At 39.5% G+C, this 13,719-nt stretch overlaps 1 protein-coding gene across 4 annotated transcripts in view; it reads right to left on the bottom strand.

Moving 5' to 3' along the window:
- Nucleotides 1-2,127: 2,127 nt before the first annotated feature.
- TNIK (TRAF2 and NCK interacting kinase) overlaps nucleotides 2,128-13,719 on the bottom strand; it is a 380,956-nt gene continuing 369,364 nt past the window's right edge. For 2 of the 4 annotated variants that reach the window (XM_012736386.3, XM_012736389.3), the window contains one exon: nucleotides 2,128-13,007. In XM_012736386.3, coding sequence (XP_012591840.2) covers nucleotides 12,924-13,007 — 84 coding nt within the window. In that variant the 3' untranslated portion in view covers nucleotides 2,128-12,923. The remainder of the gene's footprint in view (nucleotides 13,008-13,719) is intronic. The other 2 variants (XM_012736387.3, XM_012736390.3) reach the window with 1 other exon arrangement.

Below are 13,719 nucleotides of genomic sequence, written 5' to 3'. Positions count from 1 at the left end.
TGGTTATCAAAATACTCAAATAGCTTTGGGATTTTGTATTCATAAATATTCATGATATATGAAAAAGCATTATACATACTGTACTATCTCAGTCCCATAAAGCTGGATGATGTGTATATACTCTCAGGACCTAGAAGGACATGTCAGACTATAAACTGCTTGTGATTGTGGGTGACTTTGTTCTTTGCTCCTTGTGGTTTTCAGTTTCCTATACTGCATATATTAACTTTTTAAACAATAAAGATTATTTTAAAAACTGAAATAAAAAGGTTAAGTATTAATAAATAGTAATACAATTTTTATCTCAATCTAAAACTATGAGATAATAAAAAGGACAGTAAAAATAAATGTAAGTTTGAAAATTAGAGATAGGAGGTAAGCATGAATAAATAAAAACAATTAAAAGCAATATAAGTAAGAATAGCAAAGTGTATGAAAATAAAATGTGCGTTTATTTATTTTTGCCCAGTCTTAATCATGGGAATAAAATGTGTGTTTAAAAGAGTATTTTTTTTTTTTTTTGAGACAAAGTCTCACTCTGTTGCCCAGGCTAGAGTGAGTGCCATGGCGTCAGCCTAGCTCACAGCAACCTCAAACTCCTGGGCTCAAGCAATCCTTCTGCCTCAGCCTCCCGAGTAACTGGGACTACAGGCATGCGCCACCATGCCCGGCTAATTTTTTCTATATATATTAGTTGGCCAATTAATTTCCATTTATAGTAGAGATGGGGTCTTGCTCTTGCTCAGGCTGGTTTCGAACTCCTGACCTCAAGCAATCTGCCCGCCTTGGCCTCCCAGAGTGCTAGGATTATAGGCGTGAGCCACCACGCCCAGCCTTAAAAGAGTATTTTTAAAAAGGGTCTTATTTCATTAACGTCAAGATAACAAGAAGAAAATGACCTGCTTACGAGAGTAGATAGGTGTCATGTGTCCATAGCAAGGTCTTGTGAGCTGAGGCAACATGCTGCAGGGTAGAATCGCCAGGTAGGAAGCCCAGACCCCTAAATAGGCAGCAGAGCTCCTGGCTGCCAGGAGGGGTGTGCCCATAGTGATGAAGCCCACCCAGGAGGTTTGACTGTAGATGAGGGGCTGGGTCAGTGACCCAGATGGCCTAAGTAGCTGGTCACAGCAACCTCTATCCTCTCTTTTCAAATCCCTACTTGGGACAAAAGATGGTAACTAAGATGCCTGTAATAACATGAGAAAAGAGTGGTTGTTGACATAATTTTCGTTGTTAACACATGCTGGAAAAGTGCAGAATTGTTCAAAGGGTAAGAAGGAACAACTCCAGAAGTGTAATGTGTTTTCAAGAGTGTGACTGGGGGTTGTCTAGAACTATGGGCATCAAAATTATAGATTCCTGCTCACAGCAGGGTGGGGTTGGTCCAGAAGTTTGCCTTGGCAACAAGGACTCAGGAGATTCTTGTGATCAGGAAAGGCTGGGTTAGTAGGACCACATGACAGCCTCATACTTCAAAACTGGGGTTCAGGGAGGAAATCTGGGGGCTTAGTTCCACAGGAAACAACTGAACAAATGCCCAGAATTACATGCACGAAATGGTCCACTCACAGGGCAGGAAACGGGAGTGGGGAGGATCTTCTATCACCAACACACGAGAATCGTGGCTGTTCCTAACTGATAGTGTTATTCGTTCGCCAAGCATTGCCCACCAGAGGCCAGGCAGCCGGCTGAATGAGGCTTCTGAAACCCCTATAGCCCATGTCAAGAGGGCGGGCGTAGGGGTTAAGAGAGCATGTTATATGTTGTTAAATTAAGTTTATGTCTGAGGATGCTTAGGATGTATACGAAGGTACTTCAGGCTTTGTGTGGCAAACTGCAATCTGACTTGGGACACAGACTAACAGAAAGCCTCATTTAGGAGTACACGCTTCTAACAGGTGGCTGAGTCTTAGTCACAGCAGCTGAATTTCAGGCCATCACGGGTGCACAGCTGATTCAAATAAGGCAAAACACCAATTAAGCTGTCACTGTATGCCACTTCTGTTGTCTGCCATAAATGTCTGACCATGTTGTAGCTCCAGAGTTCTTTGAACCTATTCTGGTCCTGAGAGAGGGCTGCCCAATTCTAGAATTGTGAATAAAAGCCAATTAAGATCTTTAATTAGTTGTGATTTTGTCTTTTGTCAACATTCATGTAGTCAAATGATATTTTCTTCCCTGCCCTACTAGCACTTTCTCTAGTCATACTGAGCTCTTTGCCACTTCTGTACCCACATGCTCTTCCACTCCTCTGTGCTTTCGCTGAAGATGCTCCCTCTGATTTTCCTTGCCCGTAGTCTGAGAAAGGCCTTCTCCCTTCTCTTTGGTGCCCCCAGCAGTCCCTGCGTTCCTCTACCAAATGATAGATTGTGCTTTTTTTGTCATTGTCACTCTTTAAGGGCAGGGATTATTTCATCGGCTGTTTCTGCCTCAGCATCCAGTGTGGAGCCTGCTACAGATCAGGCAGCTGATAACTAAACGGCTGCTTTGCTTCTCTTCACACGGATAGTACCCGCTGCATTTGCTTTACTGGCTCATCAAAAGTGTTTTTAAAATCAGATGGCATATAAACAGGCAGAAATTACTATGGTGATGTTTATTGAGTTCTTTGACATCTGAAAGTGGTGAGGGCAGTCTTATTAAAATGAACCAAAACAAAGACCATTAATATATTATGCACGTTAAAATACTGCCATAAAACACAACCAAAACACAAATGGGGCTTCCTAGAGAAAATGTTTACAGTTATATTTTCCAAACTGTGGGCCAGGGACTCTGGTGGGTGTGGTGTTATGGCAAGGGGTCCAACACTCCATGTGTATACCAGGCATTGTTTATAGACTAAATAAATGATTCAGATTTATAAGTATTATTTTTCAAGTGAATGTGGCTTATAAAATGCAGTTTCATTGAAAAGTATTACTGAACTTTTTGTTGCTTTTCAGTTTCTGAAGTAGATACAGGAACTCATCATACTTTTAGGAATTGGGCACTGATCTTTTGTTGGCCGATAAAGTGGCTGTGAGGCAGTTAGCTGATGGCTTCTGAGTTTTTCGCGACATCTTCCATTTCACAGCACGTCCACTGTGATGCTGCTGCAGCCTATAGAGGTTTCTAGAACTCCAATGAGCTTAACTACCACTCACTGGATGAAGCCAGCAACATAAGTCTAAATCCTGGACACCAAGCGGGGTGCCCACTTTGTTCCCATTGCTGGATGATGCTCCTGAGGTTTTTTTTTTCCTATCAATTTTTGAGATAGACAGTATATTTCCATACTGGAAAAAGTAAGGGTCTGGACTTCCATAAATACTCTAGAGCAGTTGTTACCACATGTTTTTGGATTTCACTAGCCAGGAAATTTTTTTTAAACCCCCCCCAAAATCCAAAGCAAAGCCTACCCTACTCAACTCCAAATCTTCTCAGGACTAAGAACAAAATCTGAAAACTTTTCCTTTGGCCAAACTAAAACATTTAATCAAATTAATGGCCATCCATTCTCAGCATCAGTTTTCAAATACATTATAACACTAAAATGTGGGCATGGCATCTCCAAATAAGACTAACTTCAAATGAGCTTTTATGGAAAACTCACCCTGCCATCCTTTGTGGTCACTATGGGTAACTGTGGCCTGTGCTGGCTGACAGGCCCCAGTTATGAATGGCTATTCCAGTGAGGAGGAGTGTGAGATGAGGGAAGAGTGTCAGACTGAAGGCTAACCTGTTTCTTTCTGCTCCAGTGATGCCTTCTAGCCCTAAATCCTTCCGTGTTTCAACTGCTATCTCTCTTATTAAATGGACTTAATTATAAATGATAGCCAGAAATCGTGGAGCATGGGTGCAGTGCTGAATACTTTGGGCAGACCACGATGCTGCTGATCACCACCCTCATGGCTCACTTGGTAAATTTACTTTGAGCTTTGGAAATGAGGATGGCTATTTTTTGGGGGGAAGGCAACATTTTATCAAATTGTTATTGTTACAGAACATGGACTTAGTTGCCTATGAAAAAATAAAAACATGTATTCAAGCTGGTGAGATACAATTTAAAAGAAAACCAACATTGTAAAGTATTTTAAATGCAAATTTATGAGAACTCATTTTGAAAACACTTATTGTATCTTAACAACTGGAACTTGTGATACTCTAGATAATTCACAATGACTATGACACCTTAGGCATTTCTTAGCATCTGCTTCAATTCTGTACCTGTACCTGGAACCAGTGCCCTGTATCTTTTATAAGGGACTTCAGGAATCTGCAACTAAGCACTATGGAACCCCAAAATGGTTTTGCTCCTGGGAAGGTTAAGACTTTGACCCTGTCTATTTAGCATGAATTACACCATATTCTTAATCTCACCAGATTTGTGAAAAGACACAGAAAATAATAGAGGAACAAAAAATTGTTTCACTGTTATATTGCTTCATATTACATCATTTCATTATCTTCTTTCTTTATTTTCTTAAAAGATTTCTTTTATTAAGTGAGCAGGAAAATACATGATTAAACAAATTGAAACTACAAGGTGTGCCCTTTACAAAACTGAGTGAAACAATAAATTCATGAGAAGGCATGTGTCCATTTCCTACAATGAAATTTCATGCAACATTCAGTGGAGCTGAATATATACAGATGTTAGAGCCTGCCCATGGAGGCAGAACTGTGGTCACTTGGAAGATTGTTAAGACTCAAATGTTATTAGGCTTTCTTAAAGCTGCATTTGGCAGGAAGGTACTTTCACTGTTGTTTACTTCTTGTTTTAGGGAAAAAAATATTGTGGTTTTTAAGAATTTAGACCAAAAAACAAAATTCAGAATCCTTCCCCAACATCCAATAACTCTGCACTTATTGCAATGCCAAGAGCTTAAAATGGATCATTATTTATAAAACTGTTAGAGTTTTGATATGCTGCTTTTTTCAAGGTTGTATATGATAGCCTCTCTTCCAATCCTGCAACTTGGCCTGTTATGATGATTAATGGAGCAAGAAAGTATAGCCAGTCATACCGGATGTGTTCCATCTACAATAGCCTTCCAGGAGAGAAAATCTATAAGGTTTTCCTATTTTCTATATGAAAGCAAACCTATGCTTTTATGACACACGCTTTGGAGACAACTTTTTGTCTTGATATGGAAATGAAAACAACCATATAGTTTTATGCTATTTTTAAAAATTCCCAAACTTCGTTATCGTTTATTTTCATTTATTCTTTCATCCAACGAATACTGATTGACTACTGTTTGCCAAGCATTCTTCAAAGCACTGGAGACAGACCAGTGAGCAAAGTAGATGGTGATAAGTACTATCAAAGACAATAAAGCAGAAAATGAGTGGAAGATTAGAGGTTATTTGGTATAGGTCTCTACAGAGACCTAAACGAAGAGAGGGAGCAAGCCATGCAGACATTATGGGGAAGGTTCAGATGGAGTAACGGCAAGGGCAATGTGGTGAGACAGGAGCATGCGTGTAGGGTTTCTGGGTGAAGCGAGGAGGCCAGTGTGGCTGGATCCAAGTGAACGAAGGGAAATAGTATATGAAATCAGAGAGGTGACGGTGGTGGTTGGGTGGGGCAAAAGGTAGGGAAGATTATTGCAGTGGTCTTATAGGTCTTATAGGTCACTGAAGGATGTTGATGTTTTAGGTGGGGTGGGAAGGCATTGAGGGATGTAGCAGAAAAGTGGTGTAAATTGGTGTATGTTTTGAAAGCATCATCTCAGGCAAGAAGTGGCTTGAACCCAGATTGGGTTGTGGATATATTCTCAAGCTAGGGAAAACAAAGTTTTAAAGAAATGGATTGGATGTGGTACGTGAAAGAGAAAAATTAAGGGTAATAACAAGATTTTCTGATGTGGAAGAATGAAACCACCATGTACCAACATAGGACTGTAGTGGGAGTACTGAGGGAGATTAGTTCCATGACCCACAGCAGATTCCTGAAACAGTGGGTAATACCAAACCCTAGAGATACTAGGCCTTTTCTTATGCATTCATACAGGCATGTGATAAAGTTTATTTCATGAATTAGGCACAGTATCCTTGTGCTTTGGGGCCACTGATAAGTAAAATAAGGGTTACCTGAACACGGCACTGCAACAGCATGACAGTCAATCTGATACCCGACACAGCAACTCAGTGACTGATGGGTGGGTAGCGTGCACAGTGTGGATACGCTGGACAAAGGGATGATGCACGTCATGAGTGGGGTGAAGTAGGATTGTGTGCGATTTCACTGAGCCACTCAGAACAGTGGGCAATTTAAAACTCATGAATTATTTCTGGATTTTTCCATTTAATATTTTCAGACCACAGCAACCTCAGGTAACAGAAACCGAGGAAAGCGAAACCACAGGTGGGGGAGACAACTGTATATTGGTGAGTGGGGTGCAAATTAGCTTAGTTTTGGCCATGTCAAGTTGGGATGCCAATCACACATCCAAATGACGATGCAGGTAGGAAACTAGACGTACAAATCTGACATTCAGGAAGGAGGTTGGGGCTGGAGATAAAAATGTGGGTGTTGTCATTGTGTGGACAGTTTTTAAAGCCCAGAGACTGGAAGAAATTACTTAGAGAGGGGATGCCCAGGACTGAGGCACTCCAGGAACTCAGCAAAGGAGACTGATGAATGGCCAGGGAGGTGAAAGAACAAGAGAAAAATGTCCCAGAACTGAGAAAAAGTGTTTCAAGAAGGAAGTAGTTATTAATGTGTCAAAGGCTGCAGGTAAGTCAAGCAGCATGAAGCCAGAGACCTGACCGTCTCATCTGACAGCATGGAGCTCACTGATGTCCTTAGCAAGAGCCACTATGGTGTGGATGAAAGCCTGATTTGTGTTGGTTCGAAATACCCAGGGAGGAGAGGAATCTGGGGCAGTAAGTACACACAGTTCTTCCTGGGGAGTTTTTCTGTGAGAGAAGCAAAAATGGTAGCTAGAGGAGGTGTGGGGCCAAAGAGGGTGTTTATGAGACAGGAGCTATTGCAGTGTGAATGTAGTGAAATCCTCCAGCGGATAGGGAAACATCTGTGGTGCAGAAAAGAGAGGGATTGATTTCAGGGGCAATAGCTTTCATTTGGTGAAGTTGGATGGGCTCTACTTAGAGCAAATAAGAAGAATTGCCTACTGTCCCTGGAGAAGCTGATGTAGTAGATGGTAGTAAGTTTCACTGGGCAAGATTAGGAAACTGAGAAGTAAGGATATTGTAGGATTGCGGATATTGAAATCATCAAGAATTAAGAAAGGGTGGCGGTGGAGAGAACAACAGTGAACCAAAGGCTAAACTACTTGAGCAATGAGGGGAGTGACAGAGGGTAGTACGGAGACTTGATAGGCTGATGGCAAGAGCTTCAAAGCAGTGGGTGTTAGGAGGAGGGAGGGACAATTAATAGTCTGGAAGTGGCAATGAGGAACAAACAGGCATCCCTCTATTAATGTTTTATTATTCACATTTTGACAGAGATAATATAATATATTCCAGCGCATGGCATTAACTGTATGGGAAAACCTTGGCTTAGAGCCTACCAAAGCATTTCTAACTACTGCTTGAAACGACTATAGAAGGTGCTTCCTGAATGATTTATGTTGCAGGGAAAAAAAATACTTGAAAGTAACCAAAAGTTTTAGACTGGAAAATATGCCAGGGAGATTTTCTTCTTTTTTCCTCACTCAAGTGAGACTATATCCAGTTTTAGCTAGATTTTTGACAATTTAAAACACTTTTCAAAACTGGAGATTTAAAAAATATAAACAATTGCAGGCACAGCAAAATGAATTTTCTCTTCTAATATTATAGATTTGGCATCTCTCTACAGTAGTGTTAACATTATAAGTAAGGCAGTTAAAACATCCAAAAATAGTTTTACAACATCCAATTTTAAATCATCCAAGCTGTCATCTTTTTTTTTTTTTTTCCCCTCCTGAAATTCTGACTCAGGGTAATGTCTGAGATTTTTTAAATGAACCATAAGTATTACTATTTCTTAACACTAATCCCAGGGGAAAAGGTAAGGGAAAGGGCCATCTGGGGCATGGGTATGTGTTATGTACAAATAATGATTCATTACTGGAAATGAAGACTCACCTGCCCACCAGCATTTGCTCAGACTCAATAGTGCAATGCGCTCAGTAGTGCAACTTGGTGCTGATAAAAATCAACCATCACAATCAAACCCTATCATGCAAAGAGTGAGTGAGTTTGAAGATATCTACACAAACTAAAAATCTAGAAACTTTAGAATGTCTGCATTTTTAACTATATTTTCTAGTTTTTATTCAAATATTTGTCATCATGGATACAGAGTTCAAGATTTTGATCTGAATTTAAAATAACTCAAATCTTATCCAGGGATTTTTGTTTAAAAATGCTCCTATTGGGATTTTTATCTTGTTGTATTCTGGCACTTCCTGAAATAGGTGGTCTAGAAGAATAAAGTTCAAAGTACAGGGTCATGTTCTCACACTGTTTAATGCTATGCAAATTGTTGAATATTCTAGTTATCTATGGGAAAACTCCCAGAAAAATGATACAGTATAGAAATCAAAACAACACTAGAAAATGTTTGGTAGAAATATACAAATTGTCAACTTTGAGCTTGCGAATTCACAAGAGGTTTTCTTCCTTGCTGAGGCTCCTGAAAAAAGAACACTTTATGCCCATTTTATCTGAGACCCAGAGACAGCTCACTCCAGGGTTCCTGATATTGCTATACGGACCAAGGCCAAAATGTAGTGTGGCATTTATGAGACATATTATTGGCAGGTAAATTAAATCAAATTTAGACTTTTGAATTTTAGATTTATGGTGCAACTATATAGTCTCAGGGGAGGTCAACTTTTGGTTGGCTGGTTGGTTATGTTATGTTTTGTTTGATTTGGTTAGATTTAAATGTTTAAGGAATAACCTAAAAGATAACTAGTAATATACTGAAACTGTTAAGATGGTCAGAACATAGTATCAGAGGAGATTTTGGAATATAAAGAGCATGGTAGGGTCATTCAGAATTGTCATTAGCATGTTGTGGATTTTCTCACGTTTTCCTGTAGTAGGTTAAAATTAAATTTTGATCAATAACTATCTTCTTTCTTAAAAATGATGTAGCACATCTTACAATCTTAAAGCAATCAGCACAAATGCAAGTGATGCCTGTTCAAGCAGACTTTCAAAGACAGCACACACTATTAACACAAAGAGCTGTTTCACATTTCAAAAATACAGTGACGAGAACTGGTACACATAGTAGTAGCATTTTCTTTAACTTCAAGGAATATGAGACATTAGCCGCTTCCTTTTCTGCCAGTGGACAAAACCAAAGTGGCTCTGGCCTGAATTTCACATCTTTCTAATCTACTGCACAGGAGGGACCAGAGACAGCAATTGCCAATGAGTCACAAGAGCAGACAAAAAATTGTTAGTAGGTTTCGACAACCGGGAATTAAGACGTTTTTTAAAAAATGTGTACTTGATGCAAGTTATGTTAGGAGTGCCTTAGAAAAACAATGTCAAAGTGTTAGAAAAATGGAGAACCTGTCCAAGTGGCCTTGTGAGATTTTATCCATATCTTATCTACCCTGTTGAATAAATAATAGTTCTAGGTCTTCTTGAAGCATTGTTTAGAAGTCTCCAAGAAAAATAATGATACCTATCTAAATAGAGCCATTAGATTTTATGTGGAACTTGGTGCATGCTGTCTTCTTTGGGCACTGCGTGCTTGCTATGACAATGGTCTGACTGGAACTGGCAGGGGGAAGACTCATTATTCGAAGGAACCTTATTGGTCATCCATTCCTACCACTGACTAGATGCAGGAATCCATGCTGCAACATCTGGCACCCAGGGATGATGGTCACCTGCCAGACTCCAGACCAAATCTACAGTGTGAACAGGCTCAGTGGATTTGACTGGATGGTGACCAATTTAGAGCAGTAAGAACTGGCAGATCTAGTGAAACTTATTTGGGGGGAGGGCTCAGTTTCTCCAGTTTCTCTTTGTAGGAAAAATAATAATAAAATGAGCCAATTTTCAGAGATAAAATCACCTATAAAAAGATAAAAACTAAAGATATTTTTTATGGAGATACTATAAAATAGATGAAAAGCAACCTTCCCCCCAAAAAGTAATTAAAGCAAACCAAAAAGTTTGGAATTGTATAAACCACAAGGACACCATTCTGATATATTTTGTATGACTTAGGCCTCCTTGTGTCAGGGCTAGGTCTGTCCTGCTGGAGAAAAGTGTATTTTTGAAGATAAAAGCTTCAAGGAATTTTTAAAATGCATTTTAAGAAGCAATGATTTTGGGGGGGCCCTTTTAAATATTGGTTTTGCCTTGTATTCAGTGTAAAATATTTGTACAAAAATATAAAAGGCATAGCTTGATGTTTAACGTCTGTGTTTTATTGTTGTTGGCACCAGAAAAGCTCATGTTCTATGTTATGTCACTGTACATACTGTAAACAAGACTGCATTAATATTGTTTTCTTATGATTTTTTTTGTTTCAATGAATCTAGATTTTAAAAAATACATTCACAAACTACCTTATGTTGAAACACAATGATTCCCTTTTATTTCTTAACTGTACCCAAAATCCCACAATAAAAAAATCATTTAAAGCTGTGTGTTTCAGACTTATCACTTAGAAATAAAAACAAAACAAAACATAAAAACAAAGATCAGTTTGCAACATAATTTAAAGAAGCTTCTGGTTTAAAATACCACAGCAGCAATATAAAGAGCTGGGGGCAATCACATTCGGGGACCAAACCCAAATCAATATATTTTGTCCACTTCAGCATCCAATTACAGTAGTTGCTATATTCAATCCAAAAAGTAATTGCTGAATTTTTTGCATGGAATTTGTGAAGAAAGTGTTGTTCGGAGCAGAACAATAGCAGTAAAAATGAGAACGGGAGGATTTCATTGCTTTGAGAGCTAATGGGACCATAATGAGGAGATCTTGGTGATTGCTTGAAGATAATCCTCAGTGACATTCCTGGGTGTTACCTGCTTAAAATAAGTGCAAACGACAACTACCTTTCCAGGAGGGGCATAATGATCTACCTCAGAAACCAAAATCTTTCCCCGTCTCTTCCCCTCCTTGCCCAAACCACTAGATTGAAATGGCTCCATTTTTGTAATGGGTATTACGTTCTCATTAATAGTACATCAGCTGCTCATGTATTTAGGCAAAATCAATAGGATCATAGGTGTTCTTTTTCTTGGATCCAATTACAATAATCATTTTCTCTAGAAATAAGCCACATCGGTTTTTGTCATTAAATTTTTTCTCCCAAATTTTTTTAAGAGGATAATTTGTTCAACTACTGTTTGGTTTTAAAAATATGGAATATACCTGAGATTGCCAGTTGAGCTCTCTATATGTCTCCTGGAGATAACACTGCTGTGATGGACAGTGAAACAAAAACAAACAAAACGAGGTAGGTTAAAACAGGAAGCGCAACACAGATATCGTTTTGCAACACCTCGGTACCACAGGCGGCCATGCTTGTAGCTTTGGAAAAAAATTCCAGACAGTCACGTAAAAGTTCAAATCATTCGAGTAAGAGTTTATAAGGACACAAGTCAACCTGAACTAAATACATACATATCTCTACACAAATGTTGTTTACCGTATGTTGGGTAATTTGGAGGAAGGTAAAGTGATTGGGGTCTCAGAATTTTGGCCAAAGCCTTGCTTTCAAGTTCTTTAAAATCTGAGCCAGTGATGCCTGCTGTATCTGAGGCAGGCTTAGGAGTCTAGTCCCTTCTCTCACCCACCCAGGGAGAACACAGGCAGCTCAGAAACATTTATTATTAATTTTTTTTTTCAGTCACAGTTTTCATCTTGAGAAAGTGGCACCCTCCGGAGAGAGCTGGGAATGTCCAGAGCCTGGATGTCGTTCATGCCCAAATTCCCAGAAAGAGCTCAACAAAAATCTCAGTCCTAATGAAGCCGAAACCCAGCGGAGGCCTTGTGCATTTGAAAGTGGAATACATATGCTTATTTCCCAGGAGGTCCTTCTGTCTGACCCCATCTGTCTTCCCATCTTTTGCCCCGATCTGCTGCACAGTAGCCGAGGGAAAGTTGTGTTACACAGTCCCTCAATCGCTAGGCCAGCTCAACGCGATGGCAGTACTATCCCATTCAACACAATCCATTCCATAAAGGGCCATATAAAAATACGGCCTGTCAGACTCACAAAAGTGGTAGTCGATTTTATTAGACTAAGGCTAGTAGTTTAGCCATTTAAAAGCTATTTCCCAAAAGAGGGGAAAACTAGTATCTTTCTTCTCTTAAAAATTCATTAGCCAGTTGCCATCAAAAAGCAACCTTTTGGGTTGGTGAAGGCAAGAGCGTCCTTAAATTACCCCACTATGCAGTTTTGACCTTCAGCGTAAGGAGATAAGGTACATTTATTGTGCTGTCTCTCACCACTGGAAATTGGAAATTTTACAACATACCGTATACTTAAAGCTAGCAGGCAGACGGAATTAAAAACAGACTCATTTTCTCAGTATGCATTCTCTCCCCATTCTTACAGAGTAAGAGGGTATAAAGAAAAAAGGTAAAAAAAGAAAAAAAAAACAAAACCTCAAAACCCCACTATAACACAGCTTAATCATAAGAGCACACAATATTTGCTTTTATCCCTAACTCCGAAGGGCACATGGTCCATCTCTGTCCACAGACAAGGCAGCATTCTTGGGAATCTCCTGGAAATTCCTGCCACCTTTTTCTCTCCTTCTCAACCAGGCTGCAACATTGAAAGATGGACTGTGCTGGGACGGGTGGAGGGAGAGGAAAAGGGGAAAGCGATATGTTCAACCAAGCCTTCTGATTCTGCCTCTAGACTGGCATAAGTCCACATGAGTTATGTTCTTTTAAATTAGAAATAACGCCATGAAGATAAGTGCCAAGTGCTCTTCTGTTACCAGTTCATCATGGAATTTCTGTTGAGGGTCATGAAAAACACTTGGCTACTTCCTCCAGATCGCACGGATGCAAAAAATACCTGTTTGAAATTAAAAAGAAGTTAGTTCAACTGCATGGTTTTTTCCCCTCTTTTCTTCAACCGTCCATCCATTTTCTCTCACCTGTCCTATCCTTGCTATGTGTCAGCTCTTAAGACTTAATGGCTGGTGTTTATAAAGTGCCTTTTGATGTGGTACATCCTCTGCAAATGCTCCTGCCTTTATTATTATGGTTGTTATTATCACTTATTGTGGTACTGGCCTCTAGGAACACCGAAGGGGCTATATCTTGATCTGTAACGTCCTTTTAGGTGGGCTACATTCTGAAAGGGAGTTTCGTGCTAAAATAACGTGCTGTTTTTCTGGCCTAGGACACAACAGGTCCTTTGTTAACTTCTATAAAGGCACAGAGTCTCCCCTTCTCTCTCCCATAAATGACAAGAAAGTAGACTTTAGGGTTTTGCAAGAGAATCCTTGCAAATTTCCTAAAGTCAAGGAGGAATTTAGACTAGCATACAACTTTAGTGTTCACTTTTTAAAATTTTAAATTGAAAAAATTTAAGTGATCGTGGTCAGATAGGGTAAGGTGTTTTCAATGCCTATCTATTTGGGCATTTCAAGAGTTAATGTGCAGCTTCTCTGCTGATGCCAGTATATCCTAGGCCAAATGAGATAATGGCATTAATAAGTAGAACCACAGTCCATTAGGTCTTGAGTCTGTTAAATCATTTTATCAAACAACTGAGAGAAGTG

This window comes from Microcebus murinus, chromosome 1, assembly GCF_040939455.1.
Source record: "Microcebus murinus isolate Inina chromosome 1, M.murinus_Inina_mat1.0, whole genome shotgun sequence".
Taxonomy (NCBI): domain Eukaryota; kingdom Metazoa; phylum Chordata; class Mammalia; order Primates; family Cheirogaleidae; genus Microcebus; species Microcebus murinus.
The sequence above is the reverse complement of the archived record's forward strand: the minus strand, read 5'-3'. Positions and strand labels throughout refer to the sequence as shown.